This window comes from Gossypium hirsutum, chromosome A02 (genome assembly GCF_007990345.1).
Source record: "Gossypium hirsutum isolate 1008001.06 chromosome A02, Gossypium_hirsutum_v2.1, whole genome shotgun sequence".
Taxonomy (NCBI): domain Eukaryota; kingdom Viridiplantae; phylum Streptophyta; class Magnoliopsida; order Malvales; family Malvaceae; genus Gossypium; species Gossypium hirsutum.
In genome coordinates this window covers 103,616,073-103,637,855 of record NC_053425.1, presented here as the reverse complement: position 1 = coordinate 103,637,855, position 21,783 = coordinate 103,616,073, and the positions used below count along the sequence as shown (strand labels likewise).

At 32.1% G+C, this 21,783-nt stretch overlaps 3 protein-coding genes across 4 annotated transcripts; 2 read left to right on the top strand and 1 right to left on the bottom strand.

Annotated features, from left to right (window-relative positions):
- The first annotated feature begins 1,481 nt into the window (after window positions 1-1,481).
- Window positions 1,482-4,126, top strand: LOC107950476 (uncharacterized protein At4g38062). The gene is made up of 3 exons (XM_041079769.1): window positions 1,482-1,564; window positions 1,799-3,728; window positions 3,856-4,126. Exon 2 carries the CDS (start codon window positions 1,807-1,809, stop codon window positions 3,160-3,162), a length of 1,356 nt encoding a protein of 451 aa, XP_040935703.1. The 5' UTR covers window positions 1,482-1,564; window positions 1,799-1,806; the 3' UTR covers window positions 3,163-3,728; window positions 3,856-4,126.
- A 673-nt stretch (window positions 4,127-4,799) lies between these two features.
- LOC107944511 (mechanosensitive ion channel protein 2, chloroplastic) lies at window positions 4,800-11,715 on the top strand. The gene is made up of 14 exons (XM_041079765.1): window positions 4,800-5,006; window positions 5,388-5,606; window positions 5,686-5,745; window positions 6,616-6,779; window positions 7,130-7,253; window positions 7,357-7,454; window positions 7,574-7,687; window positions 8,080-8,140; window positions 8,396-8,545; window positions 9,327-9,437; window positions 9,602-9,769; window positions 9,876-9,989; window positions 10,198-10,254; window positions 10,635-11,715. Exons 2-14 carry the CDS (start codon window positions 5,529-5,531, stop codon window positions 11,457-11,459), a joined length of 2,124 nt encoding a protein of 707 aa, XP_040935699.1. The 5' UTR covers window positions 4,800-5,006; window positions 5,388-5,528; the 3' UTR covers window positions 11,460-11,715.
- Window positions 11,716-12,517: 802 nt separating this feature from the next.
- LOC107944510 (O-fucosyltransferase 39) lies at window positions 12,518-16,563 on the bottom strand. 2 transcript variants are annotated; one of them, XM_041079767.1, is made up of 10 exons: window positions 15,851-16,563; window positions 15,141-15,203; window positions 14,947-15,031; window positions 14,740-14,810; window positions 14,569-14,657; window positions 14,267-14,470; window positions 13,892-14,162; window positions 13,562-13,789; window positions 13,280-13,477; window positions 12,518-13,190 (listed from the first exon to the last, which is right to left on the bottom strand). In XM_041079767.1, the coding sequence occupies exons 1-10, from the start codon at window positions 15,986-15,988 to the stop codon at window positions 12,981-12,983; spliced, it is 1,557 nt and encodes a 518-aa protein (XP_040935701.1). In that variant the 5' UTR covers window positions 15,989-16,563; the 3' UTR covers window positions 12,518-12,980. The 2 variants fall into 2 exon arrangements, with proteins under 2 accessions (XP_040935701.1, XP_040935700.1); XM_041079766.1 differs by having other exon boundaries at window positions 14,914-15,031; window positions 15,851-16,481.
- Between the last annotated feature and the right edge of the window lie 5,220 nt (window positions 16,564-21,783).

Genomic DNA, 21,783 nt, shown 5'->3' with positions numbered 1-21,783 from the left:
CGAAATTTTATCACTTGAAGCAACATATACATATCAAAGTAAGGATAAATTTTGGTTTGGATTGTACCTAATAATTTTTTACTTGACTTGGGTGTTGTTGAGGTCTGATTTAAACGTACAAGGCTGGGGGTTGAGTCATCTAAACTTGTCTTTATTATATGGTTGAACCCTGGAGGGGTCCCTCGCCAAAACTTGCGGTCTCCCCTTCCACTTCTTGTCTTCATCAACATAAGATGTACCATATGGGAATTTCAGAAGCTTGCGCTTCTTAGCTGTGCTCTCATTATTGATGGGAGATTCAGTCCAACAATTCAAGTGGTGACTTTACATTTCATACACTTACATTATAAATTATTTAATTAAGTTAATATCACTTATTAATTAAGTATCAATTTAGTTAAAAAAATAAAATATTTTCATTTTACACAATAAATTATATTATTTTAAAAATTATATATATACACATAATAAGACTTTCATGCCTTTTTAACTTATTACACTTACATTTCTCCCTCAACCAAAATTCATTTTTTTACACAATATTAAATGTGGGGAATAAGGGTAACACGATATATAATTCACTTAACATGCAATGTAGACTTCTATACATTATTTACGCACACATAGTAATTTTGTTTCAATTTAAAGGTTGAGTTATTTATCCAGGCTTAAATAATTGTTTAAAATTGAAGAGAAATTGGATAAAATATTAGGTTCAAAAAATGAATTTAGGTAAAAATTAAGTACATTTAAAATATAAATTTGATCAAGACTCCAATATCAAAGTCCTTGTTTGATCAGATTTGACCCATTTTTTAAGTTTATAACATGTTTATTTATTTATTTTATATATCATGTAATTTATATTATATGAAAATTAAATATATTATACTAACTGCAAAATTTTTTATGTTAAAATTTGATAAAAAAAGAATATATATACATATAATGGTACTAAATATATATAATTAGTAAATATTAAACAAAAATAATTAAAATTAAAAAAATAATATAGACAAATTTAAATAAATTTGGATTAGCTGTTTATAAATACGAACGAGATTAATAAAATTTAAAGTCGAATTTAGTGAACTATATATATATGATATTGATATCATGTATAAGCACGATGAAGCCTAGCTCAGGAGCTATTGTGAAGTAAGAGCAAATTTATTTATTTTTAAATAAAATTATTTTAATTTTAAATCTATTGATTATTTTTTAATTATTTTTGAAAGTGATGGTATAAAACAACTAAATGGTTTTGGCCCAAAAGAAAACAGTTAAAATGCTTCCAGCTCAATTGGGCTTGATTTCCATTACTTACGGCAACTCTCATTAGAAATTTTCCATTGGGACCCCATCCCAAAGGAAAGAGCTAAAACGGAAAATGAGTCCATGCTAACGCCGTCAAATCTCCTGCATAATTTTTTGAAAATTCCCACTACCCCGCTCTGCTCTCTCTTAACGGCCTTTTTTTTTTTTGGCGAACTCTCTCGTTTTTCTATTTTTGCTCTCTCCCTTTCATAATCTTCTGATGGTGAATCTATAAGCACAAAATCAGGTACTTTTCTGGATCTTTCTTCTCCTTCTCGTTATTTTACTGTTTGTTTTCTGAGAAAACTGATATTTAGTCATGTTTTTTTTGGCTGTTTGCGGTTAATCACTAATTTTTGCATTGCAAATTTAAGAAAATTTTTCTTAATTTTGTATTATGTGCCTTTTAGAATTTAGTTATTTAATGCTAAAATATTTGTGTTTTTTTACAAAACGGATGTGATTTGGACCATATTTTCAGAAAAAAATATGGCAATGGAGACGGTCTACGAAGAGTTAGATGAAGTAAAAGTTGAGAACGAGAAGCTAAAGGCAGATTTGAAAAGCAAATCCGAGTTATGTGAACATTTGAAGAAAATCCAGAATGAGCTGTTAACAAATATCCAAGAAGCGAGTTCAAAAATTGGGAAGCAGGCGGAACGAATTCTCGAAAAAGAAGAAGAAATCTCGGTGGCGAAGCGAGCGATTGAAGATCTTAAACACAGTCTGTATGACAAAGAAATGATTGTCAAGCATTTGAATGGTGCAAATAATAAGCTAAGAGTTGAGCGCGATGAGAAGAATCAGAAATGGGAGCAGGAAAATGGACTGATGGTATTGGCTTTAGATGAAGCAAATGAGAAGAATGTAGATCTAGAGAAGACAATTAATGTGCTAAGGGCAGAGATTAAAGGTATAAAAGCTCACCTCTCGGTGTCACAGAATAAGTGTTTGGAAGCAAAGAAAAAGGCCGAAAACACGAAGGAGATGAGAGAAAGAGATGATTTGTTGGATGAGGTAGAAAAAGGCAGGAGGAAGGTTGAAGATGAGTTAAAATGGAAGAAGGAACAGTTCAAATACCTAGAAGAAGCTCATGAAAAGCTTTTAGACCAGTTCAAGGTGAGTAAGCTTGAGTGGGAGCAAGAAAAATCTGCATTGCTTGATGAGGTTTCTTTGCTGAAAACAAGATTGGATTCTCAGATCTGGCTTACGGAAGATCTTGAAAACCGTTTGAAAATGTGCAACCAAGTTTTGGCTCATGAAGAAACTCGAAGAAAGTACCTGGAAGCTGAAATTTCAGAGCTCAAAATGCGGTTTGGAAATATTTTTTCTGAATTCCAGGACGCAAAGTCACGATTAGACTGCTTGAATTTGCAAAGGGAAAACGAAGTTGCGACTCAGAGACATTTATTGGGAACCAAGGAATCGTTAATGGAAGAAAATTTTAATAGCTCATTGAATTCCTTTTCCTCAGAGCTAGAAATTGAAGAGAAAAAATTAATGATTGAGGAGTTGGAGGATGACATTCCTAGTATCCAGGAGAAACTGTTATTGCAAGAAAAGTCCCTCTCTGGTTGTAACAAGCTAGTATTGACTGTTGAAGCTGAACTTAAAGCAAAGAACATAGAAATGAAGAATTTAATTGATCAGATGGAGGCGAGGCTGAGAAAATCAGAGGATTTGGTTAATGATCTCAAGAGTGAAAAGACGAATTTGCTTGAAGATATCATGAAGTTGTCAATGGATAGGGAAATTTTGATTAGATTCGTTGGGGGCATAGGTGACAGGATCACTGAGTTATTCAGGGGAGAAGCACAGCTAATGGGATTTAGTGCAGGCTTTTGACAATAACCATTCAGATTTTAAAGGCAGTGATGAACTCTTTGACTCACTAAAAGCGAACAAGACTAGTCTTCTTCTTTCATTAGAAGAAGAAGAGCACAAAACAAGAGAAGTAGAAGCAGTTAGCTGTGCAAATCAGAATATACAGGAGAAACTGCTATCACAAGAAAAGTTCCTGTCTGATTCAAAACATCTAGCATTGATTATTGAAGATGAAATGGAAGCAAAGCAACTGGAAATGAAGAACTTGATTGCTTTGATTGATGAGCTTAAGAGTGAAAAGATAAATTTGCTTGGAGACATCATGAAGTTGACAACCTATAGGGAAATTTTATTTGGATTCAGTGAGGGTCTATGCGATAGGATCAGCAAGTTCTCCGCTGAAGATGCAGAGATGGTGAGATTCTTGGGAAGGATAGTGCATTCACTTGACAGTGACGAACTCTTTGATTCTCTAAAAGAGAACAAGAATAGTCTTCTTTTTTCTCCAGCAACCAATAAACAACATTTGGTTATTGAAGAAAGATCACCATTAACACAGCTCAACTAACTGCAGCTTAAGTAAGAAGGTATTGGTTTTCTTTTCCATTTCTTCCTATTCGCTATGTTTTTCTGGAACAATCCACTTGTGACAGATTCATGCATGAATTATTATAGCATTTGTACAAGACTAACAATTTACCACATATGATTCAGGTTTTTAGCGATAATTCTGAAATTCCTCCGATACTTGATGGTTTTGCCCACCTTGGTCCTTCCGAAACTTGGCAAAATTTTTCAATTTGACCTCTAAGCTTGGATTTCATTAAGGTGTGCGAATGTAAGACTCAGTTTATGCCTTGTCATCACCTATAAATTTATTTAAAATTTATTTTCAAAAAGTCACATAATCACACCTTAACAAAATGCAAACTCAAGATCAAATAGGAAATTAGAAAAAGTAGTCACATTCCAAAATTAATGTAGACAAAAAAGTTCCAAGTATCAAATTGGGAAAATTTATCAAATTTAGGGACTAAAATTGCTTTACCCCTAAAACTCCGGCATTTTAAGAATCTTGGAATAAATATTCGCATGTTCCTCCATTGGTTTAATAGTGTCTTGAATCCCTACACTCTTCGAATTTTTAAAGTTCTGTTGCTCTACTTTTAACTTCAGAAATTTTGTCTTCCACTTATCTTATTTAAGAATTAGAGCCATGTTAATAACATTTTAAATATATAATCATTAAGTTAAAATTTGTATTTAATGTACATACATACTATCAATAAATCATATTAATACATATCATTAATAAACCAACTGAATTATTTTAAAATAATTAATAAATTATCCTCAGCAATTTTAAATCATTAAAATGTCACATATTTAAATTTAAAAAATAACTAGATATTAATTTTTTAAATCAAACAAGTAGAAATATCAAATTCTTGAAGCCAAAAGTAGAAGGATTAAAGTTCAAATGTCTTAAGAATATAGAGACTTAGGGCAGAATTAGTCCTTCTCGATCGCTAGAAATTACCAAAACGCAACCTTCCACCGCCGTTTTGATACCCAAACGCTGCGTAATTTTTTAAAACTAAAAAAATACAATGGTTGATTGATTGATTTTATCTCTTCTCCAAAAGGGGTGGAAAACTAACGAGCCGCCACAGAAGCCCGCGTGGCAATCCACGTGGATAAATATTAACCACTTTAATAAAAATAACAATATAATAATATAATAATAAAATTCCGCGCGTGCAAATTATTTTCCAGTCTCGAAATTTCTGTGAACAGCTTTTTTGTTTTTCTGTTTTTTCGAGGCCTGAAATTCTCCGTTCCGTCGTAATTTCTTTCTCTTCAAGGTAAGTGTCATTTCAATTTCCATAGCCTTTCGATTTATGTTCGTTTCAATTCTCCACTTGGAATCTTTTTTTTTTTGAAATTTTTTCTCAAAAAGAAAATCGTGTTAATTCGGCGGCTACGATACTTTGCCTGTGAGTAGAAATTTGGTTTTTCTTAATTATTTATTGGTTTATTTTCATCGGAATAAGTTTTACTGTTGAACCTTTTTTGATTGATTGTATGTAATATCGGATTCTTATAATTTTGGAAACTTGAAAATTTCGAAATAAAACTCTTTCTAGGTTTCAGCCTTTCAGGCCAAATTTTGTTGTTGTTATTAGTTAATGTTCTTATCTTTTCTGTTGCGGCATCAAATTTTTTAATTCTTTTTTCTCTGGCAGGTTTCTTTAGTTTTGGGATTTTGGATAAGTGTTTCGCTTTATTAATATCCAATTTTGAGTTTTAAGATTAGCTGTTGTTGGAATAAAGTATGATCTTATGCTACTAGTGACGCCCTGCAAGCTATTGACTTCACTCCCACAATGTATCTTTCTGGTTCTTTGCAATTGTCCCATGATTTGGGACTTTGCAGGAACCAGGGATGTAATAAAAAGTTTAAGGTACACGATTTGTTCCTTCACTTCTAAGAGAAGATTTTGTTCTATATATTGGTGTCTTTCTCACTTTTTCTTTTTCCAGGGTGTATTGGGAAGGCAGCGGTTGAATTTATTGAGCGACACCCTCTCATCTAGCACTTCGGTATAACTTCAAGTTCTAAGACATCTTCTTTGTTTAGGATAGTATTTCTCTACTGTTAAAATATGCTTCAAGTCCTTTTACTCTTCATATATTTAGAATTTAGTCTCCTACTTTTATTTCAATGAATTTAGCCCAGGTTTGTTACCCGTCATCTTTTTTTACATGGCTGTTGAGTATTTTTTTTAATTTCAAAATGTTACACCAGCGAATTTAACAGAAAAATTTTAATGTAATTAACAATTGGACCTAAATTTTGAAATATGAAAGTATAGAGACTAAATTCTTGGAAATAAAAGTAGAGGGATTAAATTTCAATTTTGTGAAGAGTGCAGGGATTTGGATTATATTTTAACCTTTCTCTGCTATTACTTAACTGTGATTATGTATGGATCACCTTGATAAGTGCATGCTTATTTACAATATCATGCCAGGGTTTTTTGCTTTAATTTTCTTAGCATTATTGTCTTCCTATTTTGGTTTGTCTGGAATTTGATTAAGCCAAGTTTATTATGAATGCATTACTTTTGCACATGGACGTCATATGATAGCTTTTTCTTGTCAATATCATTGTCTTAAACTGCAAAGAAACTGTCTCACGAAGTGTTGTTTGTATGCTATTTTTCATCCATACTAACAGATAATAGATCGATTTTCAATCTCCCAATCACTCAAACATTTATTGTTGCAGTATTGTACCATGTCACCAGAATACCCTGAACTTAATAACGAAGTGTTGTTATGAACTGCTTTGTGGCCTTTCAGAAGGTGGCCTGGAGTTAATTCTTTCAATTTAATAGCATGAGCAACAATTTAAATTTCTTTATGATGTTCAAGGAATCTTTATTATTCATCTTATCTTTCTTGCCATAGTTCCAGCAGCAGGATTCTTGGAGAATTCGGCTCTCCAACAGTTTGTACAGGCCAATACATTCAGTTCCATACAGAAACAATGCCTTTAAGAGTCATGCTTTTCTAGTACCAGGCAAAGTATTTGAACTTCCTGTGGTAAAAGCTGCCTCTATTGCATTGAAAAGGTTCTTTTTTCCCTTCTTTGGTGATCTGCTTGCCATATTTGTTATACTGAACTTCAGGATTGTTAGAGTGGTTATCTTTTCCGTACAGATAAATTTGTTCTCTTATTAGTTCAGCAAACATAGTATTAATTTTTATTTGGGTTTAAGTTCTGACATGTGTCTCAAACTATTAGCTAAGAGTACTTTATGTTTTCCTTCTTTAGCTAATTTATTTATTTTTCCTGGCGCCTCATGTTCATATTAGGAACATGTTGTCCTTAAAACAGTACTGCTGCTTTTGGGTGTTGTCTCTATTTTTATTAACTGTATGATTTTTATGCATTTAAGATTAAGCCCTTTGTATTATGCAGGTCATATAATATTTTACAAGATAGTCCTCTTGTATTTAAGTTGGCTCCAGCAGTTGGCATTATTATTTTTGCCGTATGTGGTGTTGTGCCACTTATGCAACATGGTAGAAGCTTACTTCTTCATGTAAGTTCACATCTCTAGGTTCCTCTCTATTCTGTTATTTACCATGGTTCAATACATGTGAGTTGGATCAATGCATTAACTAATGCTTTATGAGTACCTGCAGAGGAGTGATAATAGCTGGAAGAAGAGCAGAACCCATTACGTTACAACTTCTTATATTCAACCTTTGCTGCTGTGGACTGGTGCAATCCTCATATGCAGGTGTCAAAATCATGTCTCGTTTAAGTGCAAAAGGATCTCTATATTTTTCTGTTATAAAATGCAAAATCTAGTCTCCAACTGTTCAATTTGCATGCATGTTATTGCTGAAATTCTTGCAGAACATTGGATCCATTGGTTCTCCCTACAGAAGCCAGCCAATTGGTTAAGCAACGGCTTTTGAATTTTGTACAATCATTGTCGACTGTGCTGGCCTTTGCATATTGCTTATCGAGGTAAGCATACATTCTCCTTTTTATTTCCTAAATAAAATGCTTGATGAGTATGTTCACTGGCTTATAATATGATGTAATATAAACAGGCTAGCATTGCATTGTTGCTGGTGAGCTCATCAGCAATTTTATTACTGAAATCTGGTCCCAGCTTGTTCACTTTAAATGTGGTATCCAAAATAATCTAATGAAAAACGTAATAATCTCTTAGAAGCTAGAAGACATGTAGCACATATCTATGGCTAGTATGAACAGGAAATGTATTATATTTATAATATTTCAGAACATTTTTCTTCTGAAACTGATTTTTTTTATGTTAATAATTTTTCCTCATTGTTATGCTCCATGACTGTTGTTTCCATGGTACTAAACATGGTTAAAATACTTCTATGCAGCACGATTCAGCAAACGCAGAAATTCTTCATGGAGACAAGTGAGATCAGCAATACGAGAAATGTTGGTTTGATTGCTCTATCATAAAGCAATGATATTAATTACTAATAGTCATGTGATTGCTATTGTTTATTACTAAAGCCAGAAGTGCATATGAATTGTCACTCTAATGAAAGAGGCTGAGAGACCTGTAACACAAATCAGTGATTGGTTCTCTTTCATTAAATTTCATTTACATGATTTTCTTGTTGTTATTCAAACAGTCAGATTTGCAGTTGTGATCCTTTTTACTAATTCTTAAACTTGCGTTTCTGGCAGATGGGTTTCCAGTTTGCAGGGAAAGCACTATATTCTGCAGTTTGGGTTGCTGCTGTGTCATTGTTCATGGAGTTGTTGGGCTTCTCTACTCAGAGGTGGCTCACTGCTGGAGGTCTAGGGACAGTTTTGCTGACTCTTGCTGGCCGTGAGGTACACCTAAAGATCATTTTCATACTGGTTCATTTCAATTTATAGCTTTCCTATGATGCACATTCTCTGTTGCATTACTTGGTGGCAGTGGACGATGCTTTCTCTAAGTAAAAATACTTCATGTTAACTGCAGTTATCTCTGGCCAAAAAAAAAAAAAAAAGTTGCAGTTCATCAAGAATATATCGATGATATAGGACATATATATAGGGTTCTATGAATTTTTGAAAATTTTGTTATGTTATAGGCTAGAACATGTGATTATAGGATTTAATTGAATGAAAGAAAATGGTTAGGCCTACAGGTTTGTTTAGAAAGGAACTCAGCTTTGAGGGGAAAAACTAATAAAAGGGAGCAATGATTTATGGTTGCAATTGAAGCTTGGAGGTTTCTTTGGTGTTGACTTTGGTTAAGGTTTGATAGATTTGAGAGACTGATCTAGAGCTGGCTGTAAATCTGAAAATGCTAGAAACAGGTATAGGAGGAAGAAGATAAAATGACAGTTCACAACTACAGTTAACAATTGCTTCATACAATCAAAAGGTAATATAAGCTGATCATGGATCAATAACATCCTTGAATGAGTTGGGACACTGGAAATTTTTATCTCTTAATAAGAAGGGAACCCTAGAAGAAACCCTAAGGGAACGTAAAGTTGATGCTTATTTCTCCTAAATCAAATCCTAAACTTTTCTTGTTCTATCAGGACTTTTCTTGAACCATTTTTTATCTGAACCCGCGTATGCACTTTCTCAGAGTTTGACAGTTTGTTATTTGTTGTAGATATTCACAAATTTTCTCTCAAGTGCAATGATTCATGCGACTCGACCTTTTGTCGTGAATGAATGGATTCAAACAAAGATAGAGGGATATGAAGTTTCTGGTACTGTTGAGGTTTGTATTTGAGCCCTGTCTCTGTTTTAGAGTAAAAGGCGAAGCTGTGTTTGTATTAGACTTCAAATGGTTTCTAATGATGTGGTTCCCTTAGTAAACTGGGACAACAACTTTCTTCATCTGCGGGTTTTCTTATATGGGTCTTGATTTTTTTACATATACAGCATGTTGGTTGGTGGTCACCAACAATAATAAGAGGGGAGGATCGTGAAGCAGTTCACATTCCAAACCACAAATTTACAGTAAATGTTGTGAGAAATCTCAGTCAGAAAACTCATTGGCGCATTAAAACTCACCTGGCCATCAGTCACTTGGATGTCCATAAGATTAATGTAAGGAGTTCTCCAGAACTGTCAAAAGCTCTATTTCAGATTTGCATAATTAAATTGTCATTTTCAAATTTTTAAAATTCCTTTTGGATCCCTTTTGTTTGTGCAGAATATTGTTGCCGACATGCGCAAGGTATTGGCTAAGAATCCTCAGGTTGAGCAGCAGAGATTACACAGAAGAGTATTTCTGGAGAATGTCAGCCCCGAAAATCAGGCTCTTTTGGTTTGTGTTCAACGTCTGACCTTATGAAATCATTCTTCTTCGTATTACTACTTGCGTTGTTTTTCAGTCATATCTTTGATAGATTTTCTATAAGCAATGACAAGAAGGAACAGTAAAAGAATTTGCCTCATCCTATTTTTTTTGCGCGTGTATGTTGTTTGTTATCTAATATTTGCCAATTTATTTTTCCTCCTTTCTCGTTTGACAGATATTGGTGTCCTGTTTTGTGAAGACTTCCCACCTTGAAGAATACCTATGTGTCAAGGTAAGAGGATATCTCTATTAAGATTTATGCCTTTCAATGATGAATGTGACCTCTGCAAGTCGATTTTAGGGTGTTTTAGTGCATAAATGACATACTGTAGTAAAGCGTGCTAAGAAAAGTTGCTTGTAACTTGGTAGAAGTGAAATGAATCTATACCATATTCACCGTTCACATGAACTTATCTTATGAAAATGAAGCGACAAACTGTAGTAAAGCATGCTAAGAAAAGTTACTTGTAACTTGGTAGAATGAACTTATGTTGTTGTCTTATGAAAATGAAGCCTTTCAATTATGTTCAATTTATATTCCCTGTTTGTGAAAGTGGTTTCCATTAAGTTTGATACTGGATATGTAACTAGATTTTATGGTCGATGATGCAGGAAGCTATACTTTTAGATCTCCTTAGAGTCATCAGCCATCACCGTGCCCGACTTGCCACACCAATTCGAACTGTGCAGAAAGTAGTTGGTGATTCTGAGTTGGAAAATGTACCATTCGCAGACTCAATCTATAACCATGGTGGAGTGTCATCTAACAGGCCTCTGTTACTGATCGAACCTGCTTACAAGATCAATGGTGAGGATAGAACAAAAGGCCGGTCTGCACAACCAACCGGAGAACAAGACAGTAAAACCACAGTACGGCCTGCTGCAGACAACAAGGCCGGAGCAACACCAAAGCCTGATTCCAAATCCAAAGCAGATGCCAAGGTTGTAGAAAGCCCAAATTCTGAAACCAAAGCCTCTAATGCTTCTTTTGAACCAACATCACATCCCAAGACAGATGATAAAGTTAAACCACCATCAAAATCAACCCAGAAGACGAGTTCTAATGCTGCAGAAACATCTAGTCCCGACCAAAAGGTTCTGGATAACAAAAGAGTTTCCGATAAGCAACAGAAAGTTGCTAGGCCTTCTGTTTCCACAACGGAAAGTGGGATTGACAAAGCAGGTGGATTACGAGAACCGTTTCAATCAAAACCGGAAGGCGAGAAGTTGCCAGTCTCTGCCTTAGAGGAAAACATAGTTCTCGGTGTTGCATTAGAGGGCTCGAAGAGAACACTACCTATCGATGATGAGATGACTCCGCGCACATCAGAAGCAAAAGAGTTGGCTTCCACAAGCCGAAATGGAACCGGATCAAGTGCTGAAGACAAGAAAGGCGGTCAGATCTGGCCCACATCTGGTAACCCCGATGATCAGTGATATATTGAAAGCTAACTACTAATCCCCAGAGCTCACAACTTGCATTTGATGGACACTTGACACTTCCACTGAGGCTTTCTTTCATTAAGCTGCCCCCATACATGTATATCTTCACTCTTTTATTATTACTCTTAAAATGTATTAAAATGTAGCATGTTTTATCTTGAAAGTTATGGTTAAATATGTCATTTGCTCCAAGTTATTTATGTAAAAAATTATGTAACTTAATGCATATAATATGATTAGAATTGTTAAATTGGGAGGTGTAATCAACTCGAGCCGAGCTTGAAAAAGTCAATATTTAATTCAAGTTTGATTGATTATTTATATTTAAATTCGGGTTCGGCTTAAGGTGTATTCCAGTTCAAGTTTAAGCTAGGTTCGATAATTAAGTTTGAAAAATTTAGTAAGGCTTGCAAATCGTTCAAGTTGAGCATTATTAAGCTTGAACTAGTTCGAACTATAGGTCAAGCTATTTGGGCTTGATTCCGTATTTATTGAATTAATTTTTTTAAATCAAACTCAAAATTTTCGATTTTCACTTAAATTTTAGGGTCCAACTGATTCATGGCAGTCAAGATTGCAAATTTGAATATACGTAGGTATTCAATCTATTTTCTGCGGGGTGCAAATATTTAGAATTATATTTTAAGATTATTTTTCATTTCGAATTCAGATATCAAATCCATCTTATAATTTTAATTTTTTATTTTGATATTCGAAAAATGATTAGAAATTTTAAATATCCAACTGATAATAATAAATAATTCAGTCTTGATTAAACATATTCAAACTTATAGATAAGTATAGGAATCCAAAATTAGATAAATAAAAAAATCCAGATAATGATCTACTTCGAAACGAATCGCTTGATACCCAATAATTCTGAATTGGATTCAATAAAAGCTTGGATGGATGATGATGTTTTTTAGCATTGAATTCAAGTAACCTGCAAGTACAAGTACTTCATTTACACCCAGCAAACTTCCTTTCTTCAGCATGAACGCTTTTTTCCATTGTATGACAACAAGACCATCTTTAGATTTACACTCAATTACTTCTATACCGAAACCAAATATATTATTTCAAAAAAAGAAAATCAAATATAATGTCGCAAACTACAAAGTAAACACTCAAAATCTCTTCCACAACACATCAATGTTTCTCCTAATAATCAACACGAAAATGAGTTGTACAGACGGCTTCACCGGCTGACCTATGCAACTAACAAAACCGAGATGATTTATACGTTGCATACCCCCACTCTGCGGTCCATACTCCATACAATCCACAAAAGTTTAACGTTAAACAACACCATTCTCGATACCACAGTCGACTCGATACGCTACACGATACCGACTAAGAACAGTAGGATGTTATACTTTTTATTGATGAGAGAAATGGGATTGCTTCTTATTTATTATACCAATAATACAAGCCACAATTAATAGTTGCAGTAATGAAATCAATAAAATATAGTAAGCGTAAACTTGGCATACCTATAAAATGAGGTTTAGGGATTTAAACTTGGCACATACAATCCGGAGCCGGATATGTATATATGGATTGTTTCGGTTTCCTTAACCGGAGTTGACCTTGTCTGTTTATATGACCTTCCACCACTGCTTGACGGAATTCCGACCAAGTAATGTTTTTGTTAAGGAAGAGTTGCCCTAATAATGGCATGTTTGGTCTTATGGTCTTCATGTTCTCGAAAGTTCGGTGTCCAACCTGTTTGTATCATTGGAACTGTATATTATAAGTATGTCCGGGTTTAGGTATACTATCATGTAGACTGCACTAAAACCGGTAATACTCACCAACGCATTGTGCATATTCCCAGGAGAGGCCGAGACAAAGATATCACTATGCATACCAACATAGTAATCAACTGCTGCTAACAATGAAGCTTTTCCTTTTATAAGGACCCTTTCCTCTGAAGAGGCAAGGCTCTTTTTGTTTTCCATCTTCGGGAATAGCTCTCGTAAGGTGGAAATCCTAGCTTCCCCGCCATATACCTGAAATATTCGACAATGAATACATCGTCGAGAAACAATATATTTGGAAAAGTTTGCAAAACCAAAATTCTTAAGACAAAGGACCTTGTGGGAAGCAAGATAAAGACGGGTACTATTATCAAAACCCAAAGCTGCTAGCAACAATCCAATTTCTTCAGGAGTCAATGGACAACGACCTTGACTCCTCAACTCTTCATCGGTAAACTGAGAATTGAGAACCCTCCCTCCCCAAATCCTTTGTCGGTACTTGGCCAAAGCCAACTTTTCAGCTTTACCCCCACCGAAATCACAGGCTGAATGAGCCGCCATATCCTGCATTAAAACGATGATCATTCAAACTAAATCCTATATATATGAACAATGTCATAGTTAAAATACAAGGACCTTAATCTATGGTATAAGCAGGATATATACCTTATCAAACCGAAGGTGTACCACTACAAATTTCTGTGGCATTTGTTTGACATTTCGATCAGTGGTCCCAGTGAGATCATTGGTAATAAGTGGTGGACTTTCAGTAGGAGGATACCTTAGGCGATGGACAAGGGCATCTCCAAGTGCTCGAATGTGCGGAACAAAAACAAGTGCTTTAAAGTTGACTTGACAACGTAGCTTCTGGATTTCACTCGGCAAGTTGTCAAAAGACAAACGGTGAGAAAACGGAGAAATTGCAGCAATCCCATTGCTGTTAAAAAATCAGAACATGAGGGAGAACTATGATATGTCCGGAAACTGTTGAAAGCGACTAAAATATCTGTTCGAATCAAATGGTTCGAGTTGCTAACTAACCTCTGAAGTACAGGCAAGACATTCTCAAGGTACCAGTTTGCAGATGCATGAACAGGTGCTCGTTTAATTCGGGTTGGTCGAATAGCGGTGGCATAATACTCTCTTGTGCTCCAAGAGAAATCATCAGGTAGTTCTTTGACAATCGATATGTCATCCTTCATTACATTAATAAAGTGATCCACATCAAATATATCCATGAATGAGCTGCAGGGAAAATATTTTACTTAAACCGGGGAGAAGACTAGAAAATTTCCACTTAGAAAAAGAACTTGAAAGGATGATTCCCTTCCATATAAAAGCACCTTGAATCTTGCCAAACCGGATTTACTTCGAGATACGGGATCACAAGTGTTGCATTCAATATTTTAGCAACGGCAACTGCATCACATATCTAGAAACAAAAAGGAAATGTTTAGTAAAACTAGAATCATCGAATGTTTCATAATTGTAAAGTACCTGAAATGAGGACCTACCCCCATTCTTTGCTGGTTAAGTCCTCCATCAAGAAAGACCTGAAGATATCCTTCAGATTTCTGGGGCAACGCTGCTCAAAGTAATCAAAGACCAAAAATCCAAGAAAATGTAAGTATCATTAACACCGCAAACTCAAGTCTCGTAACACAGAATACCAACAATAAAAAACAAACCAAAACTCAAAAATCTCATCGTTTGCCACTCACGTGGGGGGTTTACAGATCCACCAAAACATGGTCTCCAACCTTGGTCAGCCAAAGGAGCCCAAAGATCAGTCGGTTCTCCATTAGACTGAATACAAACACAAAAGTAAATCAAACGTCAAAATCACCAGTCAACATACAGTCATAAAAGGAAAATCACAACATATGCAGGTACGCAGGCACGCGAACATACTCACACTTTCACGTTGTAAGGCACTCGTGAGTAACCGTAAATGTCGAGGTTTCGGAACATTCCACTCCTGCAACAAACATCAAAGGGCAGCACAATCGATTAATTTCCTTTCATAGCCAAAGCAATAATTCAACAAACCAGATAAATTTAAAGTTCCATTTCCTCCCCAAAGAGAAAATTACGAACACTATCACTATATTATCAATAAACTAATGGGAGAACTCTGCATAAAGAGCTGGTAAAACTATTAACTTTTATATATACACACATACACACATATATAGATTAAATTTGTGAATTTTGTGGGAGAAGGTGCTTAATTTAACTGAAAAAAACTTGCAAAGGCTAAAGAAAAATTTACAAGAAATGAAGAAAAGCTGAATTGGTGGCCATTATTTTTCAATTTTTTTTCCAGTTCAAGCAAATTAACTAATATATTACCTACCAAGTCAAAAAAAAAATTCTAGTTTTGGCATAATTTTCATTAAAGCAATATAATTTCCAGACACACTTAAACCATTGTCGGCAAAAGAAACTCAAAACAAACCCTTAACTTTACATTTTTAATGAACTGCAAACTTTTTATTTCTCATTTCCATGAAATTTTCCACGAAGAAACTGAGAACCAGGAATCCATTTTTCCATACAAAAAAAGAAATTCTAGTAAGCTATACACACACACACACATATATATATATGTATAGAGGAACGTACCAAGAATGTTGAAGGGGAAGCATGGCTGAATGAAGCAAAAAAACAAGGCAAAAGAACTGGGAAAAGCAACACAAACAACCCAACAATGGCTTCTTGTCTTCTAACAGGCTTATACTGAAACCTCATCATTTTTTCCATTAAAAGCTGAAAAAAAAAAACCCAGATCTCCAAGATGATCACTTTCCCTCAGTTTTTTTTTTTTTTGGATTTATTCTACGTTGATATAGCTTGCTTGATAGTGATAACACCACTAAAACAAGCAACACAAACAAAATCTAATCAACAACCAATAAAAAGCTCAAATCAAAGCACCCCCAACATCACATGAATTCTCTCTTCTTTTTCTGTTCTTTTTTTCTTTTTCTCTCTTAACTTTCTTTCATTTTCTGGACACCTGTATAGCTTTGATTATGGAAAACTGTGTCTTTTATAAAGGGTCCCTTTCAGAAAAAACAAACAATAGATTAAAAAAAAGAAAAGCTTAAAGCTTTTTATGCTTGTGCATGAAAAAAAAAAGGTAAATTTATTTTTTGGACATGACTAATGATAAATTTAGAATCTTTAAAACCATTTTTTTCATAATTTTTTTTGGTTTAAAGGGTTGTGAAAAAAAATTAAACAGTAAGGTAAGATGATGGGCTTTTTTTGTTAAAGTTTTTAGATTTAAGTTTTCATCTTTTTTTTTATTTAAACCTGTGATTATAAAAATTAGACCACCGACACTGAAATTTGAAAACTGTTGAAGCCTTTAAGGTTTATGTATGATTATGGATGGAAGCTGTGATACCATGAAATGAGGGCCCCAATGTTTCTTAATATATATATATTTTTTAGTTTTGTCTAAAATGGTTAAATCCGTCTATTAGTCTATGAACTATGTGTAAATTGTCGTTTTAGTCCTTATACTTTAATTTAGTCAACTTTAATACCTATGTTTTTAGAGATTAAAATTTTGGTCTGAACTAAATGGTAGCTATCAAAGTCAATAATCTAAATTCTGTTATTTTTAAAATTTAATGCGATAAATATATTATTGTGTGTATAATGTCATGTCAGTTTATTATTTTCTCATGTTACAAAAAAAAGTTTATAGATTTTAAGATTTAAATTTGAAATTTAAAAAATATATCAACTAAAAATGATCTAGTTGGAGAACATATATGGGCTGATGAGCTAAACATGTTTAGCCTTTAAGTTTTATAAAATTATAAGGTAGTGTACGATAAATTTGTACTTTAGCCCTTCAAAGAATGACAGTTTTTTTAATTTAATCCTTTTAGCTAAGCTAATAAAATGGTAAAAATACATTTTAGCTCTTATAAAAATATGTAATTTAAATTTAGCCCCTCAAAGATTTTTGGCTTCACCCCTAAGAATATAGACTAAATCTACAACTTTACACATAATACAAGACTAATAGTAAAATTTAATCAAACATATTTAACTACTATTATTTGATCAGGACTAAAATTTCAAAATCTAAAATGTATAAAAACTATAATTGACCAATTTGAAAAATATAATGACCAAAATAGTCAGATTAATATATAGGTACTAAATTCATAATCTACACAAAATACAGGGTCTAATAATAGAATTTGATCTTCTAAAATCCAAGGAAAAAAGGTCATTAATTTAAGGTTCCAAATAGGGTGAAATTTAGTCCAACTTTTTCATTACAGCTTGATGTAAGGATATCTGTTTTTTTTTTTTGTGAGGGGGGGTTAATGGTCATAACTCATAAATATGGAGCTTTTTTTAATTAATATTTTTATATTTTTTAAAATTATGATTAATAATTAAAAAGAAAAACTTTGTTGATAAAAAGTGCCAGATTCATTCCCTTTCTCTATTAACTAATTCATTTAGGAATATTAGTTTTTAATAGCATATTTTAATAAATTATTAATACGCAAAATATTTTTTAAAAACTTTTTAAAATGATTGTAATTGCAACTTTTACTTTAATTATAATTATTTTAAATAAAATATTTTAATAATAAATGTAATTGAATTATAATTATTTTTAAATATTAATTTAATCATATGAAAGAAATAAAAAATATTCTCATTAATTCAAATAAAATAAATTCAAACTCATACTATTATATATATATAAAAAGCATATTTTAAACATTATAATTATAAAATAATATTATTTTTTATATATATATTCTTTTATCATGCTTTTAAATGGAACCTTTATTTATTACCTTTCTTATCCTATCAAAATCATGACATTTTTTAATTATAAAATAGAATTGAGTTAAGTATACAATTAACTCATATTATTAAAATTTTATATTTTAAACATTTAAAAAATAAAAGATTATATTTTTGTAGGAACAAAATTTTTTTATTTTCATATGTCAAAAAGTAATTTTTAAAAAAATACAGTAACAAATTTAGGGAATTTATTAAACTTTAGATGGTTCCATATTTTAGGTTTTAAGCATAAATTTCTCTCTTTATATATAAAAAGGTACCATTTATAGGATAAATTGAAGCAATTAGGGGTGATAAGATATCTTTTTTAATTGGGTTTCGAAGCATAAATAAAAAGTTTTGCTTTAGTGAAAGGAAATGAATGTTTTGTCGTTTTAGATGACAGAGTCCATTAATAAAATCGAGGTAAAAATAATTTTTTTTTAGGAAAGTTGGTGGTTTTAATTTTCAAGATTTTGATGATTTATTTTAATTTTAATATTTTCAATAATAAATAAAATACTCCAACTGTATTAAACTAAGGTAAAATCGAAGAAATCAATTTAAAATTAAAATCGAAATAAATATTTTAAATAAAATGGATTAAGAAAAAATAAATCCAACACCCTACATTGCTATCCCTAATGGTACGAGTAAATATTGAATACTTTGCTTTGATTGAACACTCAAAAAAAGGTACCTTCCAAAGGCAGAGAATTAAACGCATCCCATTCCTACAGCTGGAAATTCGTTTCCATGGTGGAAATCCAATTCCACAACAACATGACTTCTTAGTAAGGTAAAGGTATTCTATTTCCTTCTTATGTCACCCAATTTATATTCCACTTCACCAAACCAAATTTGTGCTTAATTTCTTTCATATCCATTTTCTTTTTGTTCATCTTTAATCTCAAATTTATATATTTATTTTACATAAATAAAATACAATTAATTTTCTTTATAAATCTGTAATTTCTTAATTTCTATCATTTTAATCTTGTTGAGTGTTTTCCTTATCTCTCTCGGATGGTGGTATTTATCTATTTATATGATATGAGTAATGTTCATTGATTTAACATGTTAGATAAGTTTCATGCACATCAACGCGTATCTTACCTTAAACTTAATACGTATTTATGTAGTCTCCTGTGTGATTTCGAATGAAAATATAAATACCTAATCTTTTTTGAGTTTGGTCTACAAGGTCAATGCATGAGCTCAATGAAAACTAACTCATGTTGAATCCATTCAAGTTTTGGTACAATATCATGAAAATCTAAAAATGAAAATCCCACATTTTAATATCTCAAAATTGTTAAAAACATTGAATAATGCATTAATGGGTAGTATAATAGGAAAAGGACAAAAGGATAAGATTTCAATAGCACTATGAAAAAGGAATTCCATAAAAATAAAAAAGTTAAACAAACAAGTCAACTTCATTAGCACTTTGGTTTTTAAGGGGGAACCTATCAAATTAAATTTCATAACTTTTTTTTTGGTAAATCACAGGTCTAAACAATAAACGCAGACTAATACAACTTGAACCTAAGCTACACCTAGAATAATAAATATTTTTAATTATTAAGTCATTTTAATTACCAAGTCATCATATGAGATTCAAATTTCATAAGTTAATACATTTATTTATATATAAAACAATTGAATTTAAGGTTTAATCCATTTGTTTCATCTTTTTTTTTTTGTTTAAAATAATAAAAATAATAATAATAAAACAACCAAATTCAGCCAAACAATTGATGTTTGTTTGTATACACCAATAGAAAGGATGATATTGGGAAAAAAATTATATATGCAAATCTAAAGAGAGTATGCTAAAACTAGTCACCTAGCCTAGTTTACACTCAATTCCCTCTCCTCTATTATTAGAGTTTAGAACTAAACCCATTAATTGTTTTGGTATGAATACAATTAACATTTTAATCCCCTAATAATTCTCCATTAATTTAATTTACACCAATAGTTCTAGACTTTTAGAGGTTGAAAGTTGAAGTAAATTGAAACATATAAAAAAAACTATAAATTTGGGGAAATATATTTAAAAAGGTTGAAATATACTTCAAATCATTGTACTCTTTACATATTCAACTTTTATTGTTAGGAATTTAATATTTCCATCTTTTGGGTTTAAAAAAGCAAATCCAAATGTTAGCACTATTGAAATTCTTTTATTAAATTCAAGTTCATTAACAATGTCTAATCACCCCACACCAATAAAAACCCTTATTAACTCAATTGACACAGATGATATTCTAGACTCTTAGAGATTGCAAGTTCGAGCAAATCGAAGCGAGTTCATTAACAATGTACAATTATTTATTATATAGTTACTGCTTGAGTTTTTTTATTTATATATTTCAACATAAATATTGAAATTTGAAAATTTTAAAAAATAAATTTTAAACATAAAAAGAATACAAATGCCTAAAATAAACTAAACGTATCGCACCGTTCATCCAAATTCACGTTAAAACAAATTTTAACACAACAATAAAAACTTGGAAAATCCTAGTAGGCCTAATTGTAGGAAAGATATTTTAAAGCCCAGGATTGTGAACCTTGAATTGAAAATTTAGTGGGGGATTGAGGCAGGTCCATGGTAGGTATAAGTACATATAGTAGCGGCACCGGCAATAAGCCAGTTTGTGACGGTGTGGGCCAAATTATTCTCTGTTCATTGCGGCTGGATTTTGTGAATCGGGAAATTGTAGGCACAACAAACTCCATCAATTATTGCGAGATAGACTTGAATCTATGCCGACATGCTACCATTTTCACTCTTTTAGATGCAACACCATTGCTACCCTAAGAAACTATGGGTTTTAGTTTCTTGGAAATTGTGGTTTTTGGGTCCATACATGTTTCAAAAAAATTACCACCCAAATCAATATTACAATCTATAATCGTATAGAATAGGATTTACATTAGACGACATTTTCATTAAATTAAATATTCGTTAGCACCTTAAATGTAATTTTTAAATAATATTGTCTTTAATAATCAAAAGCTCTTATTTTCATTTTCTTTTATAATTTAATTTTTTCATGAAATACTTTAAACGATATGAATTTATAAACCAAAATCCAAACAGTTTTCTTCTTCGATCTCTGACACTAGCTGTCAAAATGACTTGAACCTAAAGTATATTCTTCTACTCATCGATGGGTATTGATCTCCCGTATCTGTTGTTGAATCATTGCTTAGAATTTACTAGTCCAATGACTTAAACAAAAATTTTGACAGCTAGTAAATTTGAAAGTTTTTATTTAAGTTTTTATAATTCGAAAAACAAATTGATCTCCCGTATATTTAAGTTTTTATTTGTTTGAGTCATTGGACTATTCGAAAGTTTTTATTTAAGTCACTTGATTGTTAATTTGTTTTTCAAAAAAAAGTACTTTAGGTTCAACAATAGATACGGGAGATCAATTTAACAACCGAGTGACTTAAATAAAAACTTTCGAATTATAAAAGAAAATGATATTTTTTCTAAAAAACAAATTAACAACAGGGTGACTTAAATAAAAAACTTTCGAATAGTCCAATGACTCAAACAAAAATTTTTAAATAATTTAATGACTTAAATAAAAAAATTTAAATAAATCAATGATATTTTTTAACTTTTTACATTATTTCTATATAGGGTAATCTCAAAATAACATATCAAAGTTCCTTTCATCCTTTTTTAATTTTTACATAAACTAAAT

What these genes read in the sequence shown, in the direction of transcription:
- LOC107944511 (XM_041079765.1), top strand. Translation starts at nt 5,529, where the DNA reads ATGTATCTTTCTGGTTCTTTGCAATTGTCCCATGATTTGGGACTTTGC. An exon ending in TGACTCTTGCTGGCCGTGAG is followed by an intron (nt 8,546 to 9,326) that starts GTACACCTAAAG and finishes TATTTGTTGTAG; the next exon opens with ATATTCACAAATTTTCTCTC. An exon ending in CCGAAAATCAGGCTCTTTTG is followed by an intron (nt 9,990 to 10,197) that starts GTTTGTGTTCAA and finishes CTCGTTTGACAG; the next exon opens with ATATTGGTGTCCTGTTTTGT.
- LOC107944510 (XM_041079766.1), bottom strand. Translation starts at nt 15,988, where the DNA reads ATGGAAAAAATGATGAGGTTTCAGTATAAGCCTGTTAGAAGACAAGAA. An exon ending in GATGAGATTTTTGAGTTTTG is followed by an intron (nt 14,811 to 14,913) that starts GTTTGTTTTTTA and finishes TACTTTGAGCAG; the next exon opens with CGTTGCCCCAGAAATCTGAA. An exon ending in TACACCTTCGGTTTGATAAG is followed by an intron (nt 13,790 to 13,891) that starts GTATATATCCTG and finishes GTTTTAATGCAG; the next exon opens with GATATGGCGGCTCATTCAGC.
- LOC107950476 (XM_041079769.1), top strand. Translation starts at nt 1,807, where the DNA reads ATGGCAATGGAGACGGTCTACGAAGAGTTAGATGAAGTAAAAGTTGAG.